Source organism: Lonchura striata, chromosome 1 (assembly GCF_046129695.1).
Source record: "Lonchura striata isolate bLonStr1 chromosome 1, bLonStr1.mat, whole genome shotgun sequence".
In the NCBI taxonomy this organism is placed as follows: domain Eukaryota; kingdom Metazoa; phylum Chordata; class Aves; order Passeriformes; family Estrildidae; genus Lonchura; species Lonchura striata.
This window is the reverse complement of record NC_134603.1, coordinates 35,036,893-35,064,000: the sequence shown is the minus strand read 5'-3', so window position 1 is coordinate 35,064,000 and position 27,108 is coordinate 35,036,893. Positions and strand designations below refer to the sequence as shown.

The 27,108-nt window shown below is 38.3% G+C and overlaps 1 protein-coding gene across 1 annotated transcript; it reads right to left on the bottom strand.

The window, feature by feature from the left end:
• Window positions 1–5,229: 5,229 nt before the first annotated feature.
• MYBL1 (MYB proto-oncogene like 1) lies at window positions 5,230–26,593 on the bottom strand. The gene is made up of 16 exons (XM_021555721.2): window positions 26,559–26,593; window positions 22,881–22,983; window positions 22,684–22,755; window positions 19,871–19,963; window positions 18,485–18,705; window positions 16,621–16,804; window positions 16,344–16,418; window positions 14,842–14,946; window positions 13,366–13,599; window positions 12,700–13,065; window positions 12,086–12,228; window positions 11,755–11,869; window positions 10,048–10,164; window positions 9,857–9,961; window positions 7,783–7,962; window positions 5,230–5,358 (listed from the first exon to the last, which is right to left on the bottom strand). Exons 1-16 carry the CDS (start codon window positions 26,576–26,578, stop codon window positions 5,230–5,232), a joined length of 2,262 nt encoding a protein of 753 aa, XP_021411396.2. The 5' UTR covers window positions 26,579–26,593.
• Window positions 26,594–27,108: the final 515 nt, after the last annotated feature.

Below are 27,108 nucleotides of genomic sequence, written 5' to 3'. Positions count from 1 at the left end.
ATTGCCGGCGGCTGAGTGATCCGGCCATTCGCCCCGCTCAGCGCAGCTCACGCTTCCCCTGCGCGGCGCGGCCCCAGCGCCGGGGCGAGCCCGCTCCGACACCGAGCTGCCGCGAACACTCGCTTGGACGAGCAGGCAAACAAGGGCTACCTGCCCGCACACCACTCGGCTTCGGGATGAGCACAAGCCAACTCATCCCTACGTGTGCATGGAAGCACAAATTCAGCCGCTCCAGTGTACAAAGCTGGTTTCTTTTCCAAACTGTTTTTCCACCTAACATGTAGGCATAGCTTCTGCTGTTCAGACACTTCCTACAAAGGCTTTTGAGATATTTTGTATCACCGCATATAAGCAGTCTTCAGTAAGCACTTTTGTCTGCTCTACTGTTATGTCCTATTAATACTTTTTTAAATTATTTTTTTTTATTTAATGCCTGCTGGTGTAAAAGCCTGACACCCTCAGAAAGCTGAGCAAGTATTCCTCAACCTACAGGAAACAGAGTGCACAACACTATAAGGGGTACTCTGAAGCTTTGGTGGTTGTGCAACCAGCAACTGGACAATGGTGGCCAAGGAAGCAAATACTGGGTAAGCAGAATTCTCCCTCCCAAAAAGAGAAAAGCACCCCTTCCCCTCAGACTATGACACAGAACAGTCATACGTGTCCACCACTGCCAGCCAATATACAGCCCGTTCCCATCTTGCACTGAGGCTGTTAACATCCATTCCCTCTGTAATCAGAGGGTGTGATGACGCAGGAAGTCAGAGGTCAAGTAACTAATCCAGAGGACTCTAAAAATAAATATAAATTATAATCCAAAATTTCTGTAAAATGTAGTAGCAGGTAGATGGAACTCCCATTGCAATAGGAACTGCATCACTGGGGTGATACAGCCCAAGAGCGAGCACTGTCAGAAGGCTCCTTTCAGTTCTGTACCTCACAAAAAACACACACAGCAATGAAGCAGAAGAGAAAATGAAATTAAGAAAGAAAACCACACCACCAGCAGAAGCTGAAACTGAAGAATGCCATATTGCACATCTCTTACTCCAGATGGAAACAGAAGCTGCACTACTGCGGTTTCTTCATTAAGGTGATATAGTGAGTATGAGCATATGGGTTTTTGCTTCATACAAAAATGTAGGATTGTGTATAAATGTCCAAAGCTTACCTGTTCTTCCAACACATCATGCTAGCAGAACTACAAGGATCCCATTGTTCCCTTCAGCTGCAGGGCAAGAATCCAACCCACTTCAAGGGATAAGCTGGCTGTCTCCAGGAGAAGCCACACACACCAGTATGCTGCAGCTTCAAGAGGGACCAATCTTTTGGCTCTGCTGGCTCAGAAACAGCAATCCACATCTTCCTCATGAAAGTAAGCATTTAAGCCTATAAAGCTTCAGCTTATCCAATGTCAAGGAAACTTATGAAAAAAAAACTTACATGAGGTCCAGCATTAGAAGAAATCAGTGTATTGAACCATTATCAGAGTATTTGTCACAATACCAAATGCAGGAATCAATTTCAGTTTCAAAATTTTTGTTGACATTGTTTGACTTGGTCACAGGTATGGCACAATGTTAGTCCATTAATATTCAGTGTTAAAACCCTTATTTCACAAAGCTTGATTCACTCACAGCTCTGGATCAGTTTTAGTTTGGTGCAAATCTAGAAGAATCATTCTCATGTAAAATCTGATTAACAGCAGTAGGAACTGGGATTATTCTCACCGATCAATTCCTAAACACTATTTCTTCCAAGTAAATCAGATCCTTAAGAAAAGCTTCCTGAGTTTTCATATAATAAAACTTGGGATTGTATTTCCTGCCAAATCTGCCTCACTGGCTGTCCATCTACTTTGTTTCACTGAGAAGTCAGTGCAGAAAAATGAACTTGTTACATCACTAGACTCTTGCTTTCCCCTACCTATACTTTGCCCCCATTTCAGATATCAGCAACCAGCACAAACAAAAGTCAGTCCACCTCACTTGTCCCAAGTGATGGAAAACTTCACTTGCAAACAAACACGAGCATGTCTGCAGGTTACTCATACAGTGGCTATGACAGCCAAATCCCCAGACAAGCCCCTGTAACAGTCCAGAGTGTGCTCATACAGCTTAAGGCTAGATGATATGAATTACTAGGACCTATTACTGAAGAATTGGCTCATGTTAGTCCCTCTTGTGCTTTTCCTTCCACAGATTACCTTAATTGTCATTTATACTGTCACAAAACTGGGAAGTTGAAATTTTGCGTTGAATGCCCATATTTCTATCAAAATAAAAGAGTTTAAGTCTAACTCAGATTAATACATGTATGTGAGAATTACTTAGAGGAGGGGGAAAAAATCACACTGCATAGCTTACACTTGGATTTACCTCCCAAGACTCAGGCACAACTAAAATACATCTACCCTACAAATGAAAGGAATGGAACAAAAGCTTTACACTATCAGCATTCATCCCTCAAATTGTCTTCTCTACGTAAAAATTTGTGTTACAGCTTTGAAAGACAAATATAAACTGATAATCAGATACAAGGAGGCTTACATGCAGGCTGGATTGAAGCAAGTACTGCCAAGGGACTCCATCCCGCTGTGTAACCCACTGATTTCCACATCTGCTGTCTCTGCCCAGTCCAGAAAACACAGGTCTCTTGCAGTTCCACAGGCACACATGCATGCATGTTGCTTTAGTGAGCACTGAGTGTTACAGTTTCCAAACAAAAGACACGTACAGTAACCTGGTACATAGATGCTTTATTTCTGACATTAATGTGTATTGTGACACTCTCTTACATAAAATAAGAGTTTGTAGTACAACAAAAACTAAGATAAACAAGACATTTGTTGCACGTTATGTCAAACCTTAGAACAAAAATATGGTGTAATATGTATTTAGGTTTCATGCAAGTTTGGCTGCTGCATGTACAATTTACCTATAAACTGAAAGAAATGCAAATGCACACAACATTCAAAAAGTAATAAGATGCCTGACATATGAAATATAAAACCTTCCTGCTAAAGCAACAAAGTAGGAGTTAACTAAACGATCCAACCAATACCAACACAAATTATTACTACTTACCATAAATCTATGCTTAAACTTGGTATAGGTAGCTTTGATGATATACCATTTCTACTTCAATGTACCATCCAGATTCTAGATAGTCATTCTGTCTTAATGTTTGATTTTATTTTTTTTGTCAATTAAATGCTGTCTCCAGCACCACATGTTGCTGTTAAATCCATTCTGGTAATGCACACCTAAATCTAGTACTGCCAAGAATTCCAATTGACTCTTCTTAATTTTGTTAGGTGAAGAGCAATCCTGGCATGATGGGCATTTTCTGATCCCTTGCTTATAATAGGATTCCCACCCCCCCAAAAATTTTGACATGAATTAAACACCGCTAAAAATGTTTGTGTCTATTACTATCAGAGCCCATATCAAAAAGCTCATAAAAACAAGGATTGTATAAGCTTTAGATGCTTTAAAAAAGTTTAAGAACCCATTACCTTCCTTGTGCCGCTCATCATGTGTTAAAATTCTCCATTTATTAATTCTTCTCTACCATCTTTGATATCAAAGTGTTAGGAACACTTTCCACACCCTGCATAGTACTGGTTGATCTCATAAAGTTAACTAGAGAACCTGACATCATGTAATTTTACATACAGTGCATATGATGCTCGCTCTTTCCATCTCTCATAGCAGCAAGCCGATTCTGCCACGATCTGTAGCAGTACACCCGGGAGTGGAGAGGAAGAGTGTTTGAATTATAAATAACTAAAACTACAGTGTACAATTCTATTTACCTGTCAGTATCTGTTGAGAGCACTCCATTACAACTTGCTCAAAATTAACTACACAAAAATCTCTACAACAAAAGCAAACCAAAACATTCCTTCAAAACCAAAAATAAAGACATAAAATAAGTGCAAATACCTAAAATAGGCAACTAAAGCAAGTGTTGTGACCTGTATACCTTTAAATAAGGACAAAGATTTTTCATAAATAAAAGAATGTTCTCTTTGCTCTTCAAACATTTAGTCAGTATATAATGGTCAAAGTTAAGTGCAGATACAATGTTTTGAGATCCAAGGTGCCAAGTTTCTTAAAAAAAAAAAAAAAAAGATACATATTGTAAATGCTTTAGTTTTTAGTTCCTATGCAGGACAAAGTACTCCTCAGTCACATATAAGACCCCACCATTTCTTTCTAAATATACTTAAACAAGGTACAAGAACAGTTGCTGTATAATACAGGAATACCTTGTAATTATGTTGTAGACCAACATGATTTTAGGGCTATAGTGCAATCTTTATGCAGATGTAACATACAGTATAGATTCTTACACTTCACCGCTGTAATTCTTCTGCTATTTAATATATTTTAAACTTGTCCTTTTTCCATTTTAGCTGTTTTAACAGGAAACAACATTGGCCTCTAGACAACCTGCATACATATAAATATCTACATTTAAGCTTTGAAATGGAAATAAATTATAAAAACAGACTCCTTTCCAATTTACAAAATTTTGCTTGTTCCTACATACTGTACAATACATTCAACAATCATCTCATTTTGAGATTTATGAAGAAAATACTGATGCTTTACACTAAACTTAATTCACCCCCTCTGCCTACTTCTAGTACCATTTGCAAATAAATATATTTAACACTGTAGTTAATTTCACTGTTTTGCAGCATACCAAAAGAAATTAGTAGTGCAACTTTCTATCCTTCCTTTGTACTCCTTTCCATTGTGTTTCTTTATATACTAGAAAAATGCTACATAAGCAAAAGCACATTCAGTCATGTATGTTGCTCATTTGGAAACCAGTAACAACCTATAAACCTAATCTATGTTGAAAATGCTCTAACAGATAAAAAAGCGATGCAAGTCAAAAGAATAAATATGAAAAATAGACCTAAAAACTGTATGTTGTCAGTACTGCAATGTATTTTACCCTTTATATTTTAGGGGGTTACTCTTTTAATATCTAAAAAATTCATTGCAGAACTGTTACGGTATCCCTTCGTAAAGAATGCAAGAGCTTGATGTCTGTTCTTTGTCAGTTAAAAGAAGAAAGGAAGCTTTAAGGTAGATTTAAGGTTTCCCTTGGCAGACTCTTCTCAAAGACTTAATTCCCGAGTATCCCACAGGAATAGCCTTCAACATTGTTTCAGTTTCAATGGCAAGAGATGGTTGTCAGCTGCAGTGACCATCACAGTATCAGAGACCTTGAATTGCTGTTGGTGGCAGTGTATGTGCTCAGATACCTTCTTGCTTGTTCAGTCATGATAAGCTGGTCTTCTGTTTTTCCATAAACAACTGCCTCCCAGTCACGATTTGGCTGCATAAAATAAAAGAACCTTTTAAACAGAATTTTAACAAACTAAAATACTTAAGCAATTCTCATGCAATGTTTCAGAACAGTAATAAATTATTAAAGCCGAGCAATAGTATATTTTACTGAGAAGGATCCAGTTCTACAGTACAATACCTAAAACTTGTGACAAAGCTCCCTCACCACCCCCTAATCCAGCTTCCCAGCAGTGCACCTGGCTTATGGTTCGAGTTCTAACACACAAAATGAAAAATATTCTTCAATACAGTCTAACCACTTCAACAATTAATACATAAAAGGGAAGCTAATTAAGTTATCTTCTCTTTCAATATCTTCCTCTTTAAATGTGCTAAGTTCAACAGAAAAATACATTACTGACAGCTGTCTGGAAACACCAAGGAAGGTAAAATGATGTGGGAGCTGAAAAAGAAGATTGTGAAGAACTTTACTGAACCTAGTGACAGCTGTGGAAGAACAGTCATATTTTTGGGGGGATATATTAGAAATGGCAAAGGAATTGGAAATAACAATGATGAATGGAAGAATAATTAAGCTACTAGTCTTGGTTTTTCCATTAAGCAAAGCCTACATCTTCACATGAATCTTGAAGTGATTCGTTTCAGCTCCAAATTGGACCTGACACTGGCTGATTGTAGCAGGATGAAGAATGCAAGATCCTCTCCCTCCCACATGGAACTAGAAACTGATCCTTGGGATCAGTTCCACATATTGATTCGCAAAGAAAATTAGCTGTTTGAGCTTCTCTATAAATTTAGCAGAACTTGATTCATTGAAGAATCTTGGGGTTAGAGAGGCCACAAAACTGAGAGAGAATTTTTCTGGGGAAAGAGAAAAGGGAAAAAGATGGTTCAATGAAAATATTTGTGAGTATACTATGACTAAGCTCCCCTTTTAAGTATTCTGAAGGCCATTGTCCTAGGTTGACTGTATGATGCCTTTATCCCCGATTGTCTGCCCTGTTTATGTTGAATAATAAGTTTTGCACCTTTAAGGCTTGTTCCAAGGGCGAAGGGGGGAGGGAAGAAGCACGGAGCTTGTTTTCAAAAACTGTACTCCCTTCTCCACATTCCTGCTCCTGGACTGTGTTGTCTGCGGACGGACAGACAGCGAGACAGAGCTCTCCTTTGCTTTTCTAGTTAGTTTTAGCTAGCTGAAGCAAAGAAGTTCCCTGGACTGTGGTTTGTTTCTCTTTCTCTGGACTGCACACCAGGAGAGCAGCAGCAGCTCACACCTGTGGCCCAGCGGGCCAGGCCTGGGCCGTGGCATTTCCAGTGCCGCAGGCGCTGAACAGAGACTGAGTGAGCCCAGCTGCAGCCTGGGGGGGTTTCTGAGTTTGTCTCTCTCTTGGAGTGGCAAGAAGTTTTATTGCTTAATGCTGTTTAAGTTTGCTTGTTTAATAAAACGGTTTTTTTCCACTTTTCTCCAAGGAGGTATCTTTCCTGAACCAGCTGGGGAGAGGGGGCGATAGAATCTGCTTCCTAGAGGAACCCCCTTTTGGGGGTTCTTTCCCAAATTTGCCCTGAACCAGGTCAGCCATACTTCTAGGTCAGATAGATGTATTCACCTTTGCTGCAATTCACAGCAAAATAAATTTTTTCTTTTTTTAACTCACAATTGTTCTTCTTCCTCATAAGAAAAGATGAGAAAGCAATACTGTTGTCTCTCTACTTAAAAGCATAATTGTTAAAGCAATTAAGTAAAATATTGAAGATCAGACTCCAGGTGTCCCGTCTTCTGAGGTTTTCTTAATTTTTTCATTAATACAGAGCTGTAGATATTCTGAGAAGACCAAAATATCTTATACATTAATTCTCTATGGGACAAACTGGAACTGGTACAAAGCCAGGTCAAAGAAATCTCTTCTTAAAGCTGGTGATCAGGACAGAGGGAAAACTAGCTTCAATGGTTTTACCATTGTGGAAAATATACATATGTAAAAGAACAGGCCCGTTACAAGAATAATTACCAAATAGAATCTGTGGATAAACTCTGCTTAATGAATCCCACTGGGCTTATTATGAAGAGTAAGCACCAGAAAAATTTGAGAAACTAGAGTCCTAAAGAAGTCTAGTTTGCACCAGGTCAAGTTTTCTAACTTGTAGTCTTGGGCACCCAAATCTGTTTTGTTGGTCTCCGCTACCCTGTTTATTTCCCCCCACACACACACCTAAATCTTAGTGAAACATCAGTTTGTTTCATTAAAACAAGGTGTGAAACATCAGGATTGTATTTAAAGAACTTAGCTATGAATAAAAGCTTTACAGAAAAATGAAATAAGAATCATGGAAACACTGAAACTGGATCACTGGTTTCAACAATTCTAGATATTAGTGCAAGACAGAAATAGAGCAATACAAAATTTCTTTGTTAACCCACTAAGAGAATTAACAGAATTCTTTGCATCCAGACCTGAAGAACTTTCTCCATTTTGACATTTTTTGTTGTACATGCATTCAGTTTCTTCTTAATTACAGCATTTGCTTTGATTGCTGGATTTGTATCCTGTTTTTCTGATGTCAGGTTACATCTGTTGTCCTGTATTTCCAACAATGGTGTCATTAATAAAGATGTGGTATATGCATTTTTTGACTATTGACAAAAAAGAGAGTAGAGAACAGGAATAATAATTAGTAATCAATGAAAAAAACACTTCAAATGCTGTGTTCAGAGAAGTCAAAATGTAAATAAAGTAAATACTATCAGAAAGACCCTAGGAAAGAATATGAAAAGAAAATGTAATGGACAGTATATGAAGAATTAGCCTGGTCCATACTGGGATCCATAGTACAAGGAGTTGCTAACATGGTTTAGGTATCACTGAGTAGACAGTTTCTTTACTCTAAAGCCATGCCACTTCGACACATTTTGTAAAGAACAAGATTTGATAAAGTTGTAACTACAGAACCGTTTTAAAGAGAAAAAAAAATCACTTTCATGTCTAGGACAATCCTTGTAAAACAAGGAGACTGGAGTCAAAAAAGTAATATCACATCAGTTTTGAGGGATAGGAACTGCTTTAAGAACTGAAATAACCACTGGACGGATCATGACAGAAGATTTTTATATATTGGTATTGTCTATGGAAATAAAAAGAAATTAATCCAGCTCCAGTATACAAAAGTGGAAGACAGATATATGTCAATTTTAGAGACCAGGAATTAGTTCACAGTAACAGTGGCAAGTATCTGCTTGCTTGTAAAAACACTCCATTAAACTACCTTTAAGTGTTCATTCCACCTCAGACCTTATTCCTAAATTATCATCATATGGACACACAATTTCTACTTTCAAAATCTTATTAATTTTTAAAGAAGATACTACCACTGTCTCTCTTGCTAGGAATGAATGTTCTTGTTGCACCAGCATTCTTTATGAAAATTAAGGAAAAATAAACTTTTCCCCAGTCCCCAGACTTTAATAGACTACAACATCATTGTGTATCTTAACCTGGACTCAGTGATCCACAATAAACAAGACATCACTAAGAGAACAGCAGGTATTTTGGTCATTACTGGAATGGCTGCAAGCACTGCTGCTCCTCCCAAGAGATGTTCCTGGGGAAGCAGGCAATTCCCACTAGGTGGCAGAGCACCCAATACCCAACAGGAAGACTCCAAGGCTTGGCACAGAGTCTAAGAGGCACTTCAGAAGGGAATTTAGAAAACCAGCTAGAAAGGGGTATACCCTAAGCACCTTACACAAGCTTTTTAAGGACCTTGGCTCCTACATCCTGTATATAGCCTTAAACCTAATCAAGAATCACAGACATTTACTCTTTAAGCATTAAACACATACCTGCATTAAGAACTCATTAGAACAAAGTTCTCCTACAAGACTAAAGAATAAACTATTCAATTACTCCACTGAAAAAATCATTAAGCTTCTTTTTAAAGGAAAGAGGGACCAAAATATCCTCATATCTCACTTCTTCATGTCTTGGTCGTTGAGAGAGAAGTATTCAAATTCCTTTAGGCAGAGGAAGCACATAAACTTCATCTTTTACATGCTTGATATTTCTTAAAAGTATTCCCTTACTATGTGAAGCAGGAAAAACATGCTGCCTAATCTGCAATCAGGTATTTTCAGAACACATTTGCCAGACTGTCAAGCATGCACAGCACAGGAGAAAATGTCATCTTCCTGGTATATTACAGAAACCTTCAGCATGCTGTGTATGCTAAAGTTTATAGGCAACCACCATGGAAACAGCTTTGCTACAAAACTGTAACACATTCACATTATTTTACTCTGAAGGACTGAAAGGAAAAATTAATACATGAATTCAAGCCCAATCCTCATCTATGTCTCAAGTGCTTAAGATAGTATTTCAAACTTAAGGTACCTTTCACTTTCTAGATGCATTAATCTAGACAATTTCAATCCAAAAATTTATTTCAGTGGGCAGAACAAAAGATACACAGTTCCATATTAATATTGCTGCCAGTGAGGCTCTTCAGTCAGTTTAGTTTAGTTTAATTCTTACCTGTACATCTAAACTATTATCTTCTGTCAAACGCTGGGCCCCAAACTCTTCTTTTTCCTGTGGATCTAGGACCAGTGATTTTCTGACTTTTTTAGAAAAGTTGTGCTGAAATAAACATTTTGCAGAGAAAAATTGTAAATTATTATTTAAAAGCAGTTATTACCTATTTGAGATTACTATTGTCATATTACCTCCTGCTTGCAGTTTTTATACAAAGTGTCATCTTCCTCCTTGGGAAATATATCTGTTCCAGTTTCCTCTTTCAAAACTTCCCTAATGTCTTCCTCCGAGAAGGCAAGTGGTTGGGACTAAACATTAATTGAAATTGAAGAAGAAAATACAGGAAGTCTATTAGTGGCCAGTTCTTACAACACTCTACTGTCAGCTAATGTAGGCCAAAAAAGAGACCTTGCAAAACATAGCAAGAAAGGACCTAAGCTAATGTAGTCCAAAACCACAGGGTTACATTCCAATGTCATGAAGATTATTTTAAGTTCATTTTATTCCACATTTTTAGCCAGATAAAACATATATACGCACATAATGTCTCAAAAAATGCAAGGTAGCACTGAAGAAGACAAGCTACTTGTTTGCAAATGGTTATCCACTGATAAAAGGGATAGAAGTAGTTGATATATACTAAACACCTACATAAACACATATATGTATATATACATGCATAAAAACATACTAAAAAACTGTACTAGAAATGTGTAACTGTTGTTGTGAAATGAATTCATACCAATTTTAACACAAATCTTTGAATAGGACATTGATAGTCCTAAGTACAGTACAGAATTTCACAGAAGCCATACAGATGGCTCCTTTGTGTACCAACAGGAGAAGAATTCCCTTAAGCCCTCAAAATTTGATTTTGAACAGGAGGTTAATAGTGGACAGAAACAGGAATGCCAAACCACTCCATTTGCATAGTGAGGGACTGTGAATCTATAGGGTAACACAGATGGTGCCAAGCCCTGTGGCAAAGTCTGAGCTACGTTCCGTGTTTGCAGAAAAGAAGCAGTCAATATATATTGGCTGGAATCTTTTCAGAATTTGAAAAGCATATGTCTCCTGAATTCCAAAAGTTATTATGTATTAACATACCTTAGCTAGGCTAGGAAGAGAACAAAAATTGAATTCATTTGGAACAAACTAACAAAAAAAGGTAACATTACCCAGTCAACAAAACAAAAAGAAAGTATTTGACAGCCAGCAGAACCAGGATCATGAACTACTATACTATAAAATTTTGGGGTTTAGGATGAAGAAAACTGCAAATATTACTCAAGATTATCACATTGTGGTAAACACCTAGTTCCAGTCCTAGTGCTGTAGAAGTACCAAAATCAAAGAACAACTCAGCTCTCACATAGTCCAGAGGCTTCAAAGATAATGCAGTTTTCAAGTGAAATGTGAAAGTTGTTTAAAATAATGAGGTCAGTCATATTCATCTACAGCAGTTTGCTCTTACCGGACTACCCAGCTCAAGAATCCACACCCATTCATTCTCTGATTTACAATTTTTCTTTTGAAAAAAAAGGGATCCTAAAGTATTAAAATTTTCAGGCAATTATACAACCATCTTGTAAGAGATGCAGTTTTAGCAAAGATAGGCAAATTTAAAACAACTCACAAACGTTAAACTAATGCATTTAAAATTGCTTTGGATCAAATTATTACATGGACCAAATTACTGTCCAAGAAGACAATACCTTCATAGTACACTGAAGGAGACAAATCTAACAACCAGATCCAAAGCAGTTTTGATTGACATTCTAGCTGTTCTCCGGGATAAATAAATGCTTTCTAAGATCACACTGAGGCTTACAATTCGGCAAAACCAAGAGGGCATTTAGACTTCAGCAAAGAAGAAAAGGAACAGTATCATCACATACCATAAGTCTGAGAGGACCATACTTTTTTTCCTGAGCAGCCAAAGCATTTTTGAAAGGAGTTGGTGTCCTTGGTGTTGAACCCAAAAGAGATCTTCTCATTGTGGGACTTCTAAAACTATCCAAGCATAGAAAAGCATTCATATGTGCATTTTAACATTTTAATATTTTATCATTAGCAATGTAATAAAATTAATCTAAGAAACATTTTTAAATACCTTCATTTACACAAAAGATACCACCATCATGCATCTGAAAGTACTAAGATCACCATAGCATTACCCCATGTGTATTAAAAAATACCACCACCAGATGTTTAATGCAATAAACCTACCCCACATTTTCCTTTTGATCTTGTGGTGTCATTTCCTTGTGTAGAGGAGTTGTAATAAGAACTTTCTGCCCACAGATTGGAGTAGATGTAAATGCAGGATTTTCAAAGTTAAATTGTTCATTTCCAGAGCAAGTATTGAAAAACTAAGTATAAGAAGAAAAAAAAAAAGGCAACCTTAAAGGACAAAATTTCACCATTGTGCTACACAGCAAAAACCCCCAAATTACATACATATATCTGAAAGACTTTTACTGACAAATCCCAATACTTAATTCTTGACTTACACTTACTGCTGAAACCTTGATTTTCTTCTTAAAATACCTACTCCTTAATTAGGTCACAGAGAAAAAAGATCTCTATCAACAGTTATTTGCATGAGAAAGTGTGAGCTGAGACACAGGTTGCCACTGCGGCTGCCGCCCTCTCCATCAGTTTTCAAAATGCAGGTTAACAATATCTTTTTAATATATTCACACTTATGCAGATGCTTCAAGAAGTTTTTTGACATATTTATTTAGGCTGCAATGTACTACTAGGGAAGAAACTATTTACAATTTATAACCAACCCACCCACCACAGTCTTCATGTTTAGTCATATTTAAAAATACATTCACCTGTGATGGAGAAAATGGTAGTGTTTTCACTGGTGTCCGCTTTAGTGCAACATTGACGGCATCATTACACAAACCATCACTCATATCACTAACTGGGGACTGCCCAACACGCAATCTCTTTTTCTTTCTCAGGATAGCAGGTGGATTGCTGAACTTCGTTAAGTTTGAGGTTGTTGAAAAAACTGTTTCCTCATCCCCACTGATGTTGCTGTGGTTTTTGCCATCAAGCATAACGCCAACATTATACTGGCACTCAGCAGCCCCTTCACCGTGTTGAAGCCGCATTAGTTTTACTGGAGCTGGCTTGACAGGGGATACAACAGCCTCGGAAAGCTCAAAACAGGTATCACTCCATGCTACCGGATCCTATGGGGCAAGGTGCAAAACACAAGCAGGCTTATCCAAGAATACTTGAGAATGTCCAGGCCAATCTATCAGCCCTCTACCACCACAAGCCATATACTGAATTATTCTCTGTGTCTTTCATACGATCATAAAACACTGGATATTTTAAGACACAATTCTTTTAAAAGAGGCAATAAAGCACTTGATAAGGCAGAAATTATAGATGAATACAAAAGAAGGTAATTTAAGAGTATTTTACACATATTGTGCAAGTTGACATTCTAATTAAACACTGGTTTTTAACAAGGAATACAAACTTACAATTTCCATAAGGTCTAGCGCCTCTGCAAATTCTGGAATGGTTTGTAGAGGTGTTAGCATTCTATTTGCTTCTACACCCAAATACTTAGGTGGTGAATTCTGTTGAACAGGTGTGATGCGGGTCTCATCCATGCTGTAGAAATTACTTGTTTGTTCCTCAAGGCTACTTAGTGTATTAGGCATACAATCCTCCATGATAAAATTTCCAGACCAACAAGACAAGCTTCCAGCTTGCTAAAAAATTATGAGAAACATGTTAATCTATTCAAATTAGAGGTTGAAAAGAGTCAATTATGTGACTGCAGGGTGGAAAAAAAGTAGCGTGTGGAAATACTAAGCATAACAATTAATTTTGGCATTTTCAAATACTAATTATCTGTTTCAATTAAAGACGTTACTCTTCTTTTTACATTAACATGCTCAACATTCTCAAATTGTGCAAGATTTTTATCTTACCTCGCATTCATATCTTACACACACTCATAACTTAGGTAATTTTAGGTAGTATTGGAAGCCATCTCTGACGCAAGTTTCCTGCATACTTGAACACCAGTATATTATGAAGTCACCTTCAGTACAGAACACTGAACTTCTAATTTTGAGATTAGAAAATGTTCCTACAGTGTGAAATACTACTTGTTTGATCTGGGGTTTTTCAATGCATATGTTGCATTAATAGTTAATAAACTTCTAAAAGGTTATCCCACTTCAGTAGATTGCTTTGTACCCAAGAAACAAATTTTAATTTTCACTGGAAATCTAGAAGCAAACCAGATTCTACTAGATAAGCATAACTGCACTGTTTCAAATGAATGACAGGAATAACTCCACCATATAGAACTATAAAACCTGCAGCTCACCTGTAACCTAATGATCAATTTAGTTGGGTTAGTCAGGTGTCTGTTATGCACAGCCCTCTGAAGAAATCAGTGACCACCATCTGCAAGTCACCATAATTCTACAGAATTAAGGAAAGTCCACTGAATTTACACACAAACTGTGTACAGTGCATATTTATTTAGTGTTTGTCATGTCCAAATGTGGATATTAAGTATTGCAAGCACTCACACTGAAGTTTGAAGGAAATAAAATCTATAGGACATTTCAAAATCAAATGGGGCAAAACCCATGTATTTTTCACCTCTACTGAGTAGATGATCAACATTGCTGATCCATAAAACTGAATGGCAATAATATCAAATGTGCCACCTCCTGAAGAGGATTAAAATACTGGATCATAGGAACTGCCAAATTGCTGGTCATATTTCTGCTGTCTTCACAGTTTAGAAAGTGCACTAAAAATAAGTTGTCTCGGTTCTAATATACAGATTTTTGTTTTTCAATGCAACAGCCATAGGTTTGATTTTAGAGGGTCAGGTGAAAACACCCCACTAAACCACACAACCGTTACTGAATTTCTGAGGATTAACCTCAGTAATGCATATTCAAATATATATAGAAATTTACAGTCCTTACAGAAGATATTTGTTTTCTTCTGATTTCATTCTCTGCTGACATAAGTAGCAATTCAAGTTCCTTTATTTTCTTTTCTTTATCAGGATCATCATCAATAAATGGCTGCTGAAAAATTCAAGAAAGAAGCCATTACTATTTTTCACTTCCACCACCTCTTAACAGTAAAGATTCTGTATTATAACACAGCTGCATTTTTAACAGGAATCCATGCAGAGAGGGAAGAGAACTGTTCAGGTTGTATCATATTTTGTAGTACAGAAGTCACTCACAACTGAAACAACTCCAATTACCAGGAGATGGATCTGATGTTAAAGTGGTGTGTAAGGTGGTATTTTAACTGGATTTTAATATGGCCTGTAAGTTTTCTGTGTGCTAAAGCACCTTCTAAAGTCACTATATTCTTATCTTTAATAGAGCCAAGTGCTGGCACACTGGTTTGTATGTTTGTGTTTCTCATTCCTTCCACAATTGCATGTTATTTATCCTCATTAAGTGTGCAAGAAAGTGTTCCAAATCAGCATTTGCTGACACAGTATTTATACAAACAATGCCACCACTACTATCAGAAAATAAAATTAACTAATTGGTTTTGATTGGTTTGTTACCCTCCTTAACACCTTCCATTATTGCTATAAACATAGGTGAGGATATATGCTGTCACCAGTTTAGATACTACTTCAAGGAGCAGAAAGTATCTTATACTTTTCTGTGTAGGGCAATCCAGACTGTCAAAAGCCATCTGAGGCTTTGCTGTGACTTGTATTCTTATACCATTATCAGGGAAGAAAATACAACATGAAACAGATGACCTGCACAGGGAAACTTCAGGTAGAGAGCTCTACAGAATTCCTCTATCTAACACAAACAAAACATGTATTATTCCCTGTGTCAAAATACTTTTTACTAATCCCAAATTCACAAGAATTTGTCCAAAGCCTCATATTAGAAACCAAGATCTATATTCTGCACCACATGAGGAATTTTAGATATACTGCAAGTGAGTCCAAAAAAGCAAAAGGAAATAACATATCCAATTTCTATTTGTTTTAAAGTTGCTTAATTCTTCAGTACGTAGAATGCTGCAAAGGAACAACTGATTGAAAGATGTTTATCAGTGAGAAAGAAATAAAACCTAAAAAGCACAACCAGAAGTGTAAGTCACAGTAAAGCTGAGTTTTTCAGATAGGGTTATATTTATTACATACATGTAAATTGTAAAGCCTTGTTTGTAAGCATCTAATAAGCTAGGTAATACTAATATATGTCACAATTTAGCCTTAAGATTTAACATGTAGACTATGTTTTAAGCCATATTTCTGTCAGAAATAAGCACAAGCATCATGTTTCTGGGCTATAGAAAGAGCTTCATTTTTCCTACTTACAACTACCAACTACACTAGCAAGCTTACCTAAGTTTATATAGATTCCTCTGTAAGTGACTAACAAAGACTAACAGACATTTTGAAGATACACATCTTTTATGAAGGCTATTAAAAATTTACCTGAACTATGTTGGAAGAAGATGGAGTATGTTCTAGACAGCTGCCTTCTGGTGAGGCATACTGATATGTTGGAATCTAAAAAACATAAAACATTTCACAAACCCTCAAGAAAAGGAGAATATAAAATTATCTCAAGTTATTATACATAAATTATTTATGTTTTACAAATCCTGAGTTGCCATAAAATCACAAAAATAGTCAACAAATCTTCAGTCTTTCACATGTTTCTTGTTTCAAAACACTGGGAAATACTTCTTATTCTAAATTTTGAACTTACATGTGTCTGAACAGGCACATAAAACTGATTCTGAGTGTGCAAGTGTTCCATACTCAGACAAGGTTGGGGCTGAAGTTCAGCAGAACTAGCGCTTTCAGACTTTATAACACTTTGCAAATATCCTTCTTGTTCCACTTTTCTTCGCATTGTTGAATTCCAGTGATTTTTAATTGAATTATCAGTCCTAAAATGAAAGCATAAAACAGTGACTTGTTTCCATATTTCAAAATTTAATATATGACACAATTAACAGGGTTTGTACAGCAGCATAATCTGAAGCCACAAATCCAGAAAGGTCCAGCAGCTTAGACCAGAGGTTCTGTTATCAGTAGGGTTTTGGCCTAATGACTAGAAAGCTACTCTTTCTAGAACTTCCTTCTACTAAACTTCAAGTGTGCTGGAAATTAAAAAAGGAGAAAGCCTTGGTTCTGACTGTAATCACAACAAAGAACCTTTCTTCTTAGATACTTGGAATCATTTCATGAACACAGAGTTATTTACCCTTCTGCTATAAATTTGCAGTATGTGTTGCTAAGAAAATCAGCGCACTGTCACACAGCATAATAAAGACACTTTGCCTGGTGTTTGCTACTGGGAAACATCTCTTCTAAAACTGACAGTCTGCAATTCCCATTCTGCATTTTATGTGCAGCTTTGTGGAAGAACATCCTACTGCCTCTTCATGCCCTTGATCATGGATAGGGCAAAACAGGCATGGCATTTTGACAAGCAGGCTGAAATCACTCCTAACACTAAACAAACATTAAGGCAAGAGTAGACAATGACTGCATTACTGTCTAAAACACTAGCATTATTATTCCTAGCCTTAGATAGAGGTACAAAGAAACAAAAATTGGTTAAAGTCCCATTCTTCATTTAAGGTCACTCCAAGAAGTATTCCCCTTTTTCATCCCAGTACTGCTGGACTCTACAGATCTTCTGTCTATGATATTTAGCAGTCTTTAGCTAAGAACGTCAGATTCATTGACAACAAACAAGCTAGTAAATAGGAATTCTTCTGTCAAACTAATCTTCCCTCTCCAAAATTCTATTTAGATGCAACCCAATCTCTTCTCATTCCTCCAAAGGATTTACTGTGAGCCATGGATTGTGCACTTCATGAAAACATAAAATTTTTAAGCACACATCCCTCATCACACCAAGGTAAAAAATGCTGACATTCCTCAGGCACAGCTAGACAGTCACCTCTTGAGCACACAAACTGAATTCAGAAAGGGCCAGCTTAGCACTGAATTTCAGTTAACGGTACAAGGTAAAATTATTTCAATCAACTCTTCACACACTAAAATTTTGTTTTCCACAACCACAGAAATTGGCAGTGAAACTTGAAAGAAATATAAGGCAAACAATGCATACAATTCATTCTTAACTTAGAGACTTCATGATAACCAACTAAATTTGCAATGCGTGACTTCTAAGTCTGGATTTTTGAAGGTCATTAAGATTTTCTTTTACAAGAGTCCAGTTCAATAAGTGCTACATTAAAAAAAAAAATCAGATCTTAAACCAGGAAAGTCACCTTCAAATGCATATTAATGAAGGCACTTGGAGATTAAGTTTGATATCAAATAATTTTTCTACTACTGCTTGCAGTAAATTCAGTCCAGCTCTATTAGAGAGGGTTTTTAAATGATCAGGCGCAATCTGAAGACACCTTCAAACCATTAGAGATCTTTCTATGGGTTTTACTTCTTTTTAAGAAGTAAATGCAAAAGATTTTTAGCATCTATCAAGATAACTATGTTTTGATGCAAGTCTCAGCAGATGCTGTCTAATTTGAAAGGGTACTGAGATGAGCACTTTTCTTAGCCCAACATTTAACACAAATAGAGTTGCAAAGCACCTTCCAGGAAGAAGTTTTGCTATTTCAGCCCATCGGTTTCCCAAACGCTTGTGAGCTTCATAGATTATTCTGTCCTCTTCTTCTGTCCACGAAGACTTTTTTACCTCAGGATTGAGATGGTTGTGCCATCTTTCTCTGCATTGCTTGCCTATTCTTCCTTTCAGGTGTTTTGCAATTAGAGACCAGCGCTTTGGACCATACTTCTGAACTAATTCAATAACCTGCAATACAGATGAAAGCACATTATAACTTCAAAACCTAATTTACCTAATCAAAGGCTGAGAACACTGATAAACACACATTTTAGAATAGCATTATAATACGCAACTGATATTAGGCCTAAGGAGGCAGACAGTGACTTGGGGGTTTAAAAACGATTTTTCAAGAAATCAAAAAATTACTACTCAAAATTCTCTGCGTTTCAACTATAAGTGTATACTGATGAAAATATTCACTTGGAAGTTTCCTTTCAATCACCCACTGCATAAGCTGACATTAGGAAAGCCCAAAAAAGAAACAGGTAAACATTTTGTTTGACTATATTCAACAATATTCCTACAAGGGAAGACCCACACCTCTGCATCTAGAAATGGAATGGAGGTTGGGAGTTTTCACAAAGTAGAAGCTTTTTCTTAAAAGACTAATGAGAACTATAAAAAAAATAGATTAGGAAGACCATATTTATAAATGACAACCTTAGTTTAAAATATCTTAGAACAGTTTTTAACAGTAGGAACAAGAAACCAGTTTGAAATACCACAAGAAAGCTGTATTTGTATCTCCCTACCAGGCAGTCCAGGTTGTGCAGGCAAAAGGCTACAGTATGGATTAACAACAGCAAGGTGAAAAAGGAGCCTAAAGCACTGATAGCTTCTTTACAAATAAATGATTTCACAGAATATTCTGAGCTGAAAAGAAACCAGAAGGATCATCGAGTCCAATGGCCTATACAGGGATCACTCTCACAACCTTGGTATCATTAGCACTATGCTCTAACCAAATGAGCGGATCTCAGGGTTGTAACAGTAGGTTATTAAATAATTTCCCTTATTCCCGAATCATTCAAGTTTGGTGGGTTTGAGGAACAAAAGATGTAAATGAGACCTTTGATCTTTAGAGCTACAAAGAGATCCTCCCCCTACTTGGTAAGCTAGAATAATTCAGTCAGCAATCTCACTAATGGGAAATTAAATGCTTGAGCAAACCTGACATTCCATCTACTTAAGAGAGAATTTTTTTCTTCTCATACATCATAATGCACTAAAAGTATCCATGTCACAAGATGCATCAGACATCAATTACATGGGAATGGAACTTAAAGTACACATTCTTAGCAGTCATATGCCAATTTTATTAAAGCAGAGAGTATCAAATAGTTTTTGTTACCCTCTGATCCTCTTCTTTAGTCCAGGGACCTTTAATCAGTTCCGGGTTTAGTACCTTCTGCCATCGATGCTGGCACTGAAAATCTGAACGATTCTGAAACAGTTTTTGAAGAGCAGTGTAAATGTTAAACCCTCGAATACACGAAGCTGTAAATACATTCTAGCATGAATTATTAGCTTACTTCAAATTAAAATACTTATTTAGAAATTTGTTCTAAGTACAATAGTTAAATTCTCCCTTATTATTTCTTATTTCATTTGCTTATAAAAAACTCTTCTTTGGAAAAAAAAAAACAAGCTTGCATGAAGCTCTAATCTAATTACTTCAATATACTAACTTGATAATCAAATTCAGAACTTACTCTTCTTTGAAGAAAAATTTGTATTTATTTTTGTCCTCATTACTCCACACTTTCTCTGACCTTTGTGGCTGATCTATTTTTGAACATTATCTATAACTTAAATAAGGGGAGAAATTTTTAAAGAAAATACTTTTTCTTTCAAATAAAAGAACACACTTTTTGCTAAATCCCAAATGAATGTATTCTCAGCTCTTTACTAGAGTGCTAAGGAAAACAGGTTTAGATCAAATTTAGTTAACATATACTAATTAAACAACACTGTTTTTGCCGGTCAGGACAGATGGTGCTTTTCTGTAGCTTCACTAAGGATCTTTTGAAATATTGTTCCCAGTTATGAAAGAGAAACCTTCACTTAGCCTCCTAAAAACTGTCTATATTAAAGGGTTGGTCCAATGCTTAGAAATATTCAGGTAAGAGCTGCCCCAGCACAGCATACTTCTTTAAGACTGGGACATAATTATTTACTTGCTTCAGTGCAAGCTGTTGGATAGAAAGGATTAATTGCAAGGTTTTGCTGTTCTTGTGTACCCAGTAAAGGTGTTATCATGCTAAGATGAAATCAATGAAGTAGCAGACTGCAAGACCAGCAAAAACACCCAGAACACTAACACGTGAAATTACACTGTTCACAGTACCTTCAAGCTAATTACAAGTAGTAACTGTATGTTACAGTACAGTTTTTTACAAAACATTATCGTTTCCTGTTGAAGACGAGCTGTAAAAGACAGACTCAATATGGAATAGCTGTTACCATTTGGAGAGAAAACATTTTAAATTGTGGCCTTTTAGTGCTTTTATCTTCCAGACATTTCTGAAATCATAATACGATTTGGAGAGAAGGGCAAAACAAATGATGGAATGAAACAATATTGTTTCAGTCTGCCTTAGCCACAAAAAAAATCAAAAGTGATTACAAGCTACACTCTCGCTCTTGCGAGTGACCTTGAAGCCATCTTCACTTTTTTTTCAGGCAGAATGGAGGGAAGGCTTACCTGTGCTTAGTCCAGCAAAGAAATAAAAGCACAGCAGTGTGAGGACATTTACAATTCAAGTTACCTTTGGTTTTCCTAGCAAAAGGCCATCAGCAACAAGTGTGAATTATGCCAGCTTCTATTATTTGGCTGTTGCAATAGGTCACCAAAAAAAGCTGTGCAGGCTTCATCCGTGGAGATAATCAAACCAAAACCCCATCCTGGGCAGCCTGCTCCAGCTGACCTTGCTTGAGCAGGGGCTGTGAACCAGATAACCTGCAGAAATTCCTTCCAACATCAATGATTCTGCAGCAGGCACCTGATTATGCACATTTCCTATGATGACTGGGGAACATTTTTTCAACCTCACTTTGGCCCAGCTGAACAACAGGTTTTTTTGTCTCCAGAAGTATTTGTTTTCAGATGGAGAATTCCATTAATTAAACTGTTAGATCTGCTAAATGCAACTCCATACTACACCTACATATCAGTATCACCAAATGTATTTTAAAACGGCTTAATATAAAAATTTTTTGATTCTTCTCTGACATCCACTCATTTCACTAATTTTTATAAGGGAATAATGTACATGTAAGGACTATGGACTTTCTTATGCATTACTTAAATTTAGAAGCTTTGAGTATATTACCTGATATCTATATTTTGTCACTTGGAAAAAAAATCAGAAGCATCACAGCTGCACAAAAATTTGATGAGAACAATGCAAAGTTATCATTGTTCAGCATTTAGAATTCAAGACCTTTTTTACCTCACAGTGGAATCTCATACAACTACATAATCCCACACAATACTGTAAGAACCTCAAAGGTAGGAGGAGTGTAATTTTTTGGTCTCTAATATTCAATATACAATACCACTTCTAGGAAGTGATTTCAGCCTTATATTCTACCACGTTTTTACAGCAGGCATATTATAACATTTGTTCACCATCAATTCTAGTTGTTGGTATTTTCTACCATTATCTCAAGGAATCAGTCATCACTGTAAAAAAAATCAAATCCAAACAAACAAAAAAACCCAACAAACACGCACCATAAATAAACCACATGTGCCCCCTTGCCTATGGCAGTTAAAAAAAATCATCCCACTCCTTTCAAGCAATCTTTCAGATGCAACCCACTCTCCTAACTGTTTCAGAAGTAACCTGTGAACTGTGGATATAGCCACCATGAGTAATGGAACCGATAAGATACAGGAATATATTCTAAAAATAAAACAAATAGCAAGTGTGAACAAGGTATTTTTGATAATTTCAGACTATCACTGCAGACTGACCCCATAAGGCTTCAGCCTTAAGCTCTTCAAGGTCTGAGCTAGAGCTCAAGTCTATTTTAGAAGAATCCTCTAAAATAGTATTTATTATTTGATTCTGATTCTACTTCACTTCATTTCCAAGCTAGACATATGACCAAAGTAAATAAATACTAAGAGAACATAACTGAAGCAGAGATTCAACTTACTTGTAGATGACTAGCAATGAAAGCCCAATCATCTGTACCATTTTGTTCCACCAGCTTCTTTAGCTTTTCATCCTGTTAAGACATAATCTCAAGCAATAAATTCTACATGCTACCCCATTACAGTACAAAATAATAACATATTTCATGAGCTAAGAAGATCAGGTAAAGATCAGAGTAAAGCAAAAAAAAAGTATTACCTCTTCACGGGTCCATTTCACCTTGCTACATATCTTCTTCAAACCTTTTTGCTGTGGTACTTCATAGTCATGATCCATATATTGAAAGTCATCGTCTTCCTCACTGCAAAATACAACAGATGAGTGAAGAAGATCAAAATAGAGTTTAAAATACCTCTGAAGTTTTTTCTAATTACTTGCAGCTTTTTTCCAATTTGTACATATTGTTCTAAAATGGCATATGGGATTTGCACGATCACGAGGTCTGCCTTCAGCAGTTCACCATGTCAAAGTACCAAATGAATTTTAATTTCAAGGCCACACACTGGACAGATAACTCATTCCAAGTCAAGATTTAAATTTGAAGTAAAAACCAGTTTTTAAGATTCATGTATTTCTAATACATTTTTTCATCTTTATTTTCACGAATGAACTTATGGAGTGGTTTGTTAGACTGTAAAATACATTCATGATCCACCTCCATAAGTGAAACAACAAACTCAACAAGAATGTCAAACAAGTAAATCTCAACTTGAAATTACAAGTGGGCTCCTGACTTGACTAAAAGCGTTGCCTCGGTGGTACAGGACTTAGACACAAATCTTTGAAGCCAGATACGTTCCAGAATAAATAACTTCGGCATCAGGGCTGAGCCTCAAAGCACAGAGCCAGAGGGCCAGGGCAGCCGGGTACCGCTGCGGCTCCGCGTAGATCACGCTCCATCTACTGGGGAAACGCGGAACTCCACTGCCTGCAGAAACAAAGCCTTCCAGTCGGCACAGGGAATTTTTCATGGAATCGTCCCTGAAACTTCTGTCAGCGACTCATGCTAGCATAAATTCAAACACATGTGGAAACCTAACCCTAACAACAAGAGCTGCAGTGCCCCTCCATTAATTACACCAAAGGCACAAAGAATAGACTCCCAATCCAAACATATCACTTAAATTAAAAGCAGTTTAACAGTGCAATTTTTTTCTCTGTTTTATTATTGGTACAAAGCACAATAAAAATATCATAAATTCAGGTTCAAAACAAAAATTATTTCTGCTCACCCTTGACAACTATACTTTTTCAGTTGAAAGTATAAAAAAAACTTTCCCCAGTAATGAAATTAACCTGTGCTGGCATCCCAAGAACAATTCCATGGACGATCTCTCCATTATTTCCTAGAACATGCAATCAGCACCCTGATTAACCACTTACACATTATTTACCATTAAGTCTGCTCCTGTTAGCCACCAAGGACATACTTTATTCAAAAGCATTACCACAGGATAGTAAGTGCCCAAGTCCTGCAGACTTGCTTCTACATCCTACACCACACCTGCATTTGCCCAACTTTAGCTTCATGATGCATCAGTAAAACATAAGCAAATTAAAACTTTGCCGACTTACTTAAGACAGCAAACTTGTGGGAAGGTCAACAGCAAGTTCTTCATCATACTTTCAAAAAAAAAAACTGCAAACGTTTTAAGAGGTTTGCATTAGGTGGCTTAAGACTTAGAAAAACAGATCTTAAACGTAGAAGCAGCAGTTTTTTCTGCCTCCCTACCAACGCCTCTTTTTTCTTTTGTCCACAGATATTTGACAAACTTCAGGGATCTATCTTAGGATTGCAATACTAAAATATAGTTCTCATAATACCATTTCATACCAGGCAGGCCATACAGTTCACTTATAACTAAAATCAGGCCTTCTTGTAAAGCCCTCTGTCAGCACGACCTCCTCACCCACTGCACAGCAAACTAGTCCTGAGCAGTCTCCAGCTAGGAGAAAAGTCAGGGGGATTCAAAGGAAGAGAAGGGCCCCACGTACAAAGTGGTGACGCTGCTGAGAGCGGTGCCAGACCAGGTGAGGCCCCACAGGTAGCCACGGTGCAGAGCCCTGCACTGGGAGTTCTCCGGGTGCACTCATGTCCCACTGGTGCCTCCGTCAGCCAAGCAGGCATTAACCTCTCCTGCACCTCAATGAACCTGAACAACCACTTAGTCCTGAGTCTTGTTTAGACTAGTGCTATGATAGACTATAAATCAAATCCTGATTAATGAGTGGGACTACTACTTCAGTTTTCAATTAAAAAGGCAAGATTTTTAAACACATGGGGTTGTTATAGTTCATTTGACAATTCTTTTGCAGTTATGAAACTGCTAAAATACTGCACTGAAGTGGAAGGCATCCACCAAGCTTCATCCAATCATCTGGGACAATGAGGTACATATTTTGTGAGATCTTTGCTAGCTGTCCATGCAATTCTGAGTTGAGGACCATTAAAAGAAAAAAATCAAACTTGTAAATGCAACAAAAGAGCAGTTTAAATTAATGTAAGGTTAAACTTAATACCATTTGGTGCAAAACAATTACAGTTTCTCCTTACTCCACACCTAGACTAAAAGTCTTGAAGTCACTTTCATGAAAACTCATAGCTTCAGTGATATAGTTTTGGAGATACCATCATCAGACACCAACACAACATCCGCCTCGGGCTACCAATCTCTAACCAAACCTTCCTCTGCTATCCACAACCCACTGTACTTTCAATCATGAAATCAAAGCACTCCACAGCCATGGGAGATAATACAATCTAAAGCTTGACAAAAATGAAACTACTGTGTGTAATACCACAGGTGAAAAAAGTCCCTTAAACTACAGAATGCTGATTAGGAGTGCCAAGAAACATGCTGCCTCTGAGCTATCTTGGAGACAGCCAAGCACAGACAGCTTCAGTAGTCTGTGAACACCAAAGCATTGCTTTCTTGTTTTAGTTGTCATTTTGCAGAAAAGTATTCTCTTATATTTTTTTTCACGTCAGAGGAAAATGCAGAAGCAATTCTAATACGTATAACTTTGAAACCACCCTTAATTCCATAAAAAGTATGCATTCACAACAAACCCCAGATGCCATAGATAACACACCAAGTATCCTTTCCTTTCTCAATCCTAATCCTTCTCTTACATTTCTTTATAACTTTCCACAAACTGATTTAAGACAAGAATAACCATAGAGACAAAACAGTTCTCCAAGACCCACCTTCTGCATACAAAGCAAAGACACGCCCATTTTCATATCAATATAACAAAAGATGTATGAAAGCTATCTAGGGCAGCTGCTGGAGCTCTTGTGCAAAACTTTATCTCTCAGGAACATTTCAGGCTAGATTGTGACTGTATCAGCTGAGAAAAAGTAAGTGCATTGAACATATTGAAAGAATCAACAGGCCCAAACCTTACATCAAGGCTGTGCCAAAGAGAATTGTGAAGTGAAAGGGAAGAAGTGTTACTCCACCAAAAGAAAAATAACCAGCACGGAAAGCTACTGCGGAGACAGCGTAGTTGTTACTGACAAGCTCAGTTGCTCAGGTGAGTTACAAAAAAAAACAACCTGAGCGAAAGCACAGAAGCGAGAGCAGCTGCCAGGGGAAAGGCGGGATTTGCACCCGAGAGAAGAGATACCTGCGAGGGGGCCGGAGGGCGGAGGGAGCTGGGCAGTGACAGCCGAGAGCGGGGCGGTGGAAGGAGGCCGGGAGCAGCGGTGAGGGGCGGGGCGGCACCTGGCCGGGATCCCGGGGCGCGGGGGGAGCCCCTGGCCGGGATCCCGGGGCGGGGGGAGCACCTGGGTTCGGCACGGCGGCGTGGACGGCAGCACTGCCCGGGAGGGGATGGGGGCAGAAAGCGCAGAGCGCTCGGTCCCGCACTCACCTGCGCCGTCTCTCCGCCATCCTCGGCGCGCACCATAGGGGGGCCGCCGCGGCCGCGGGGCGCAGCACGGAGCCCCCGAGGCGCCCGGGCTCCCTCTCTCACAGCAGGGCAGGGACGTAGCGGGGCACCGGCGGCTCAGAATGCCTCCAGCCGGGCAGGGATCCTCCCAGGGCCCGCTGCTCCCCGCGGTGCCCGCAGCGCCCCGGCGGCCGCCTTCAGCCCCGGCCCGGCCCCGGCGCGTCAGGCATGGCTCGGCCCGGCCGCTGCCCGCAAGGTCGGGGCGCGCAGCGGCCCCGTTCTCGCCCCTACTGCGCCTCGCTCTCCGATGCTGTCAGAGCTGCCGCGGGCTCCGGCGGCGCCCGCCGCGCTCCTTCCCTCCGCGCCCGGGCCGCTCTGCTCCGCCGCCCTGCCCTGTGCCCTCCCGGCCCCCGCCGCGCACCGGCCGCCGCCGCTCGGGCTCAGCCGCCGGCGCTCGCGGCGCGCTCGGCTGGTGCCGCCCGAATCTCGCGCGCAGCCTCCCCCCCGCGAGCCGCCGTTTGAATCTGCGCAG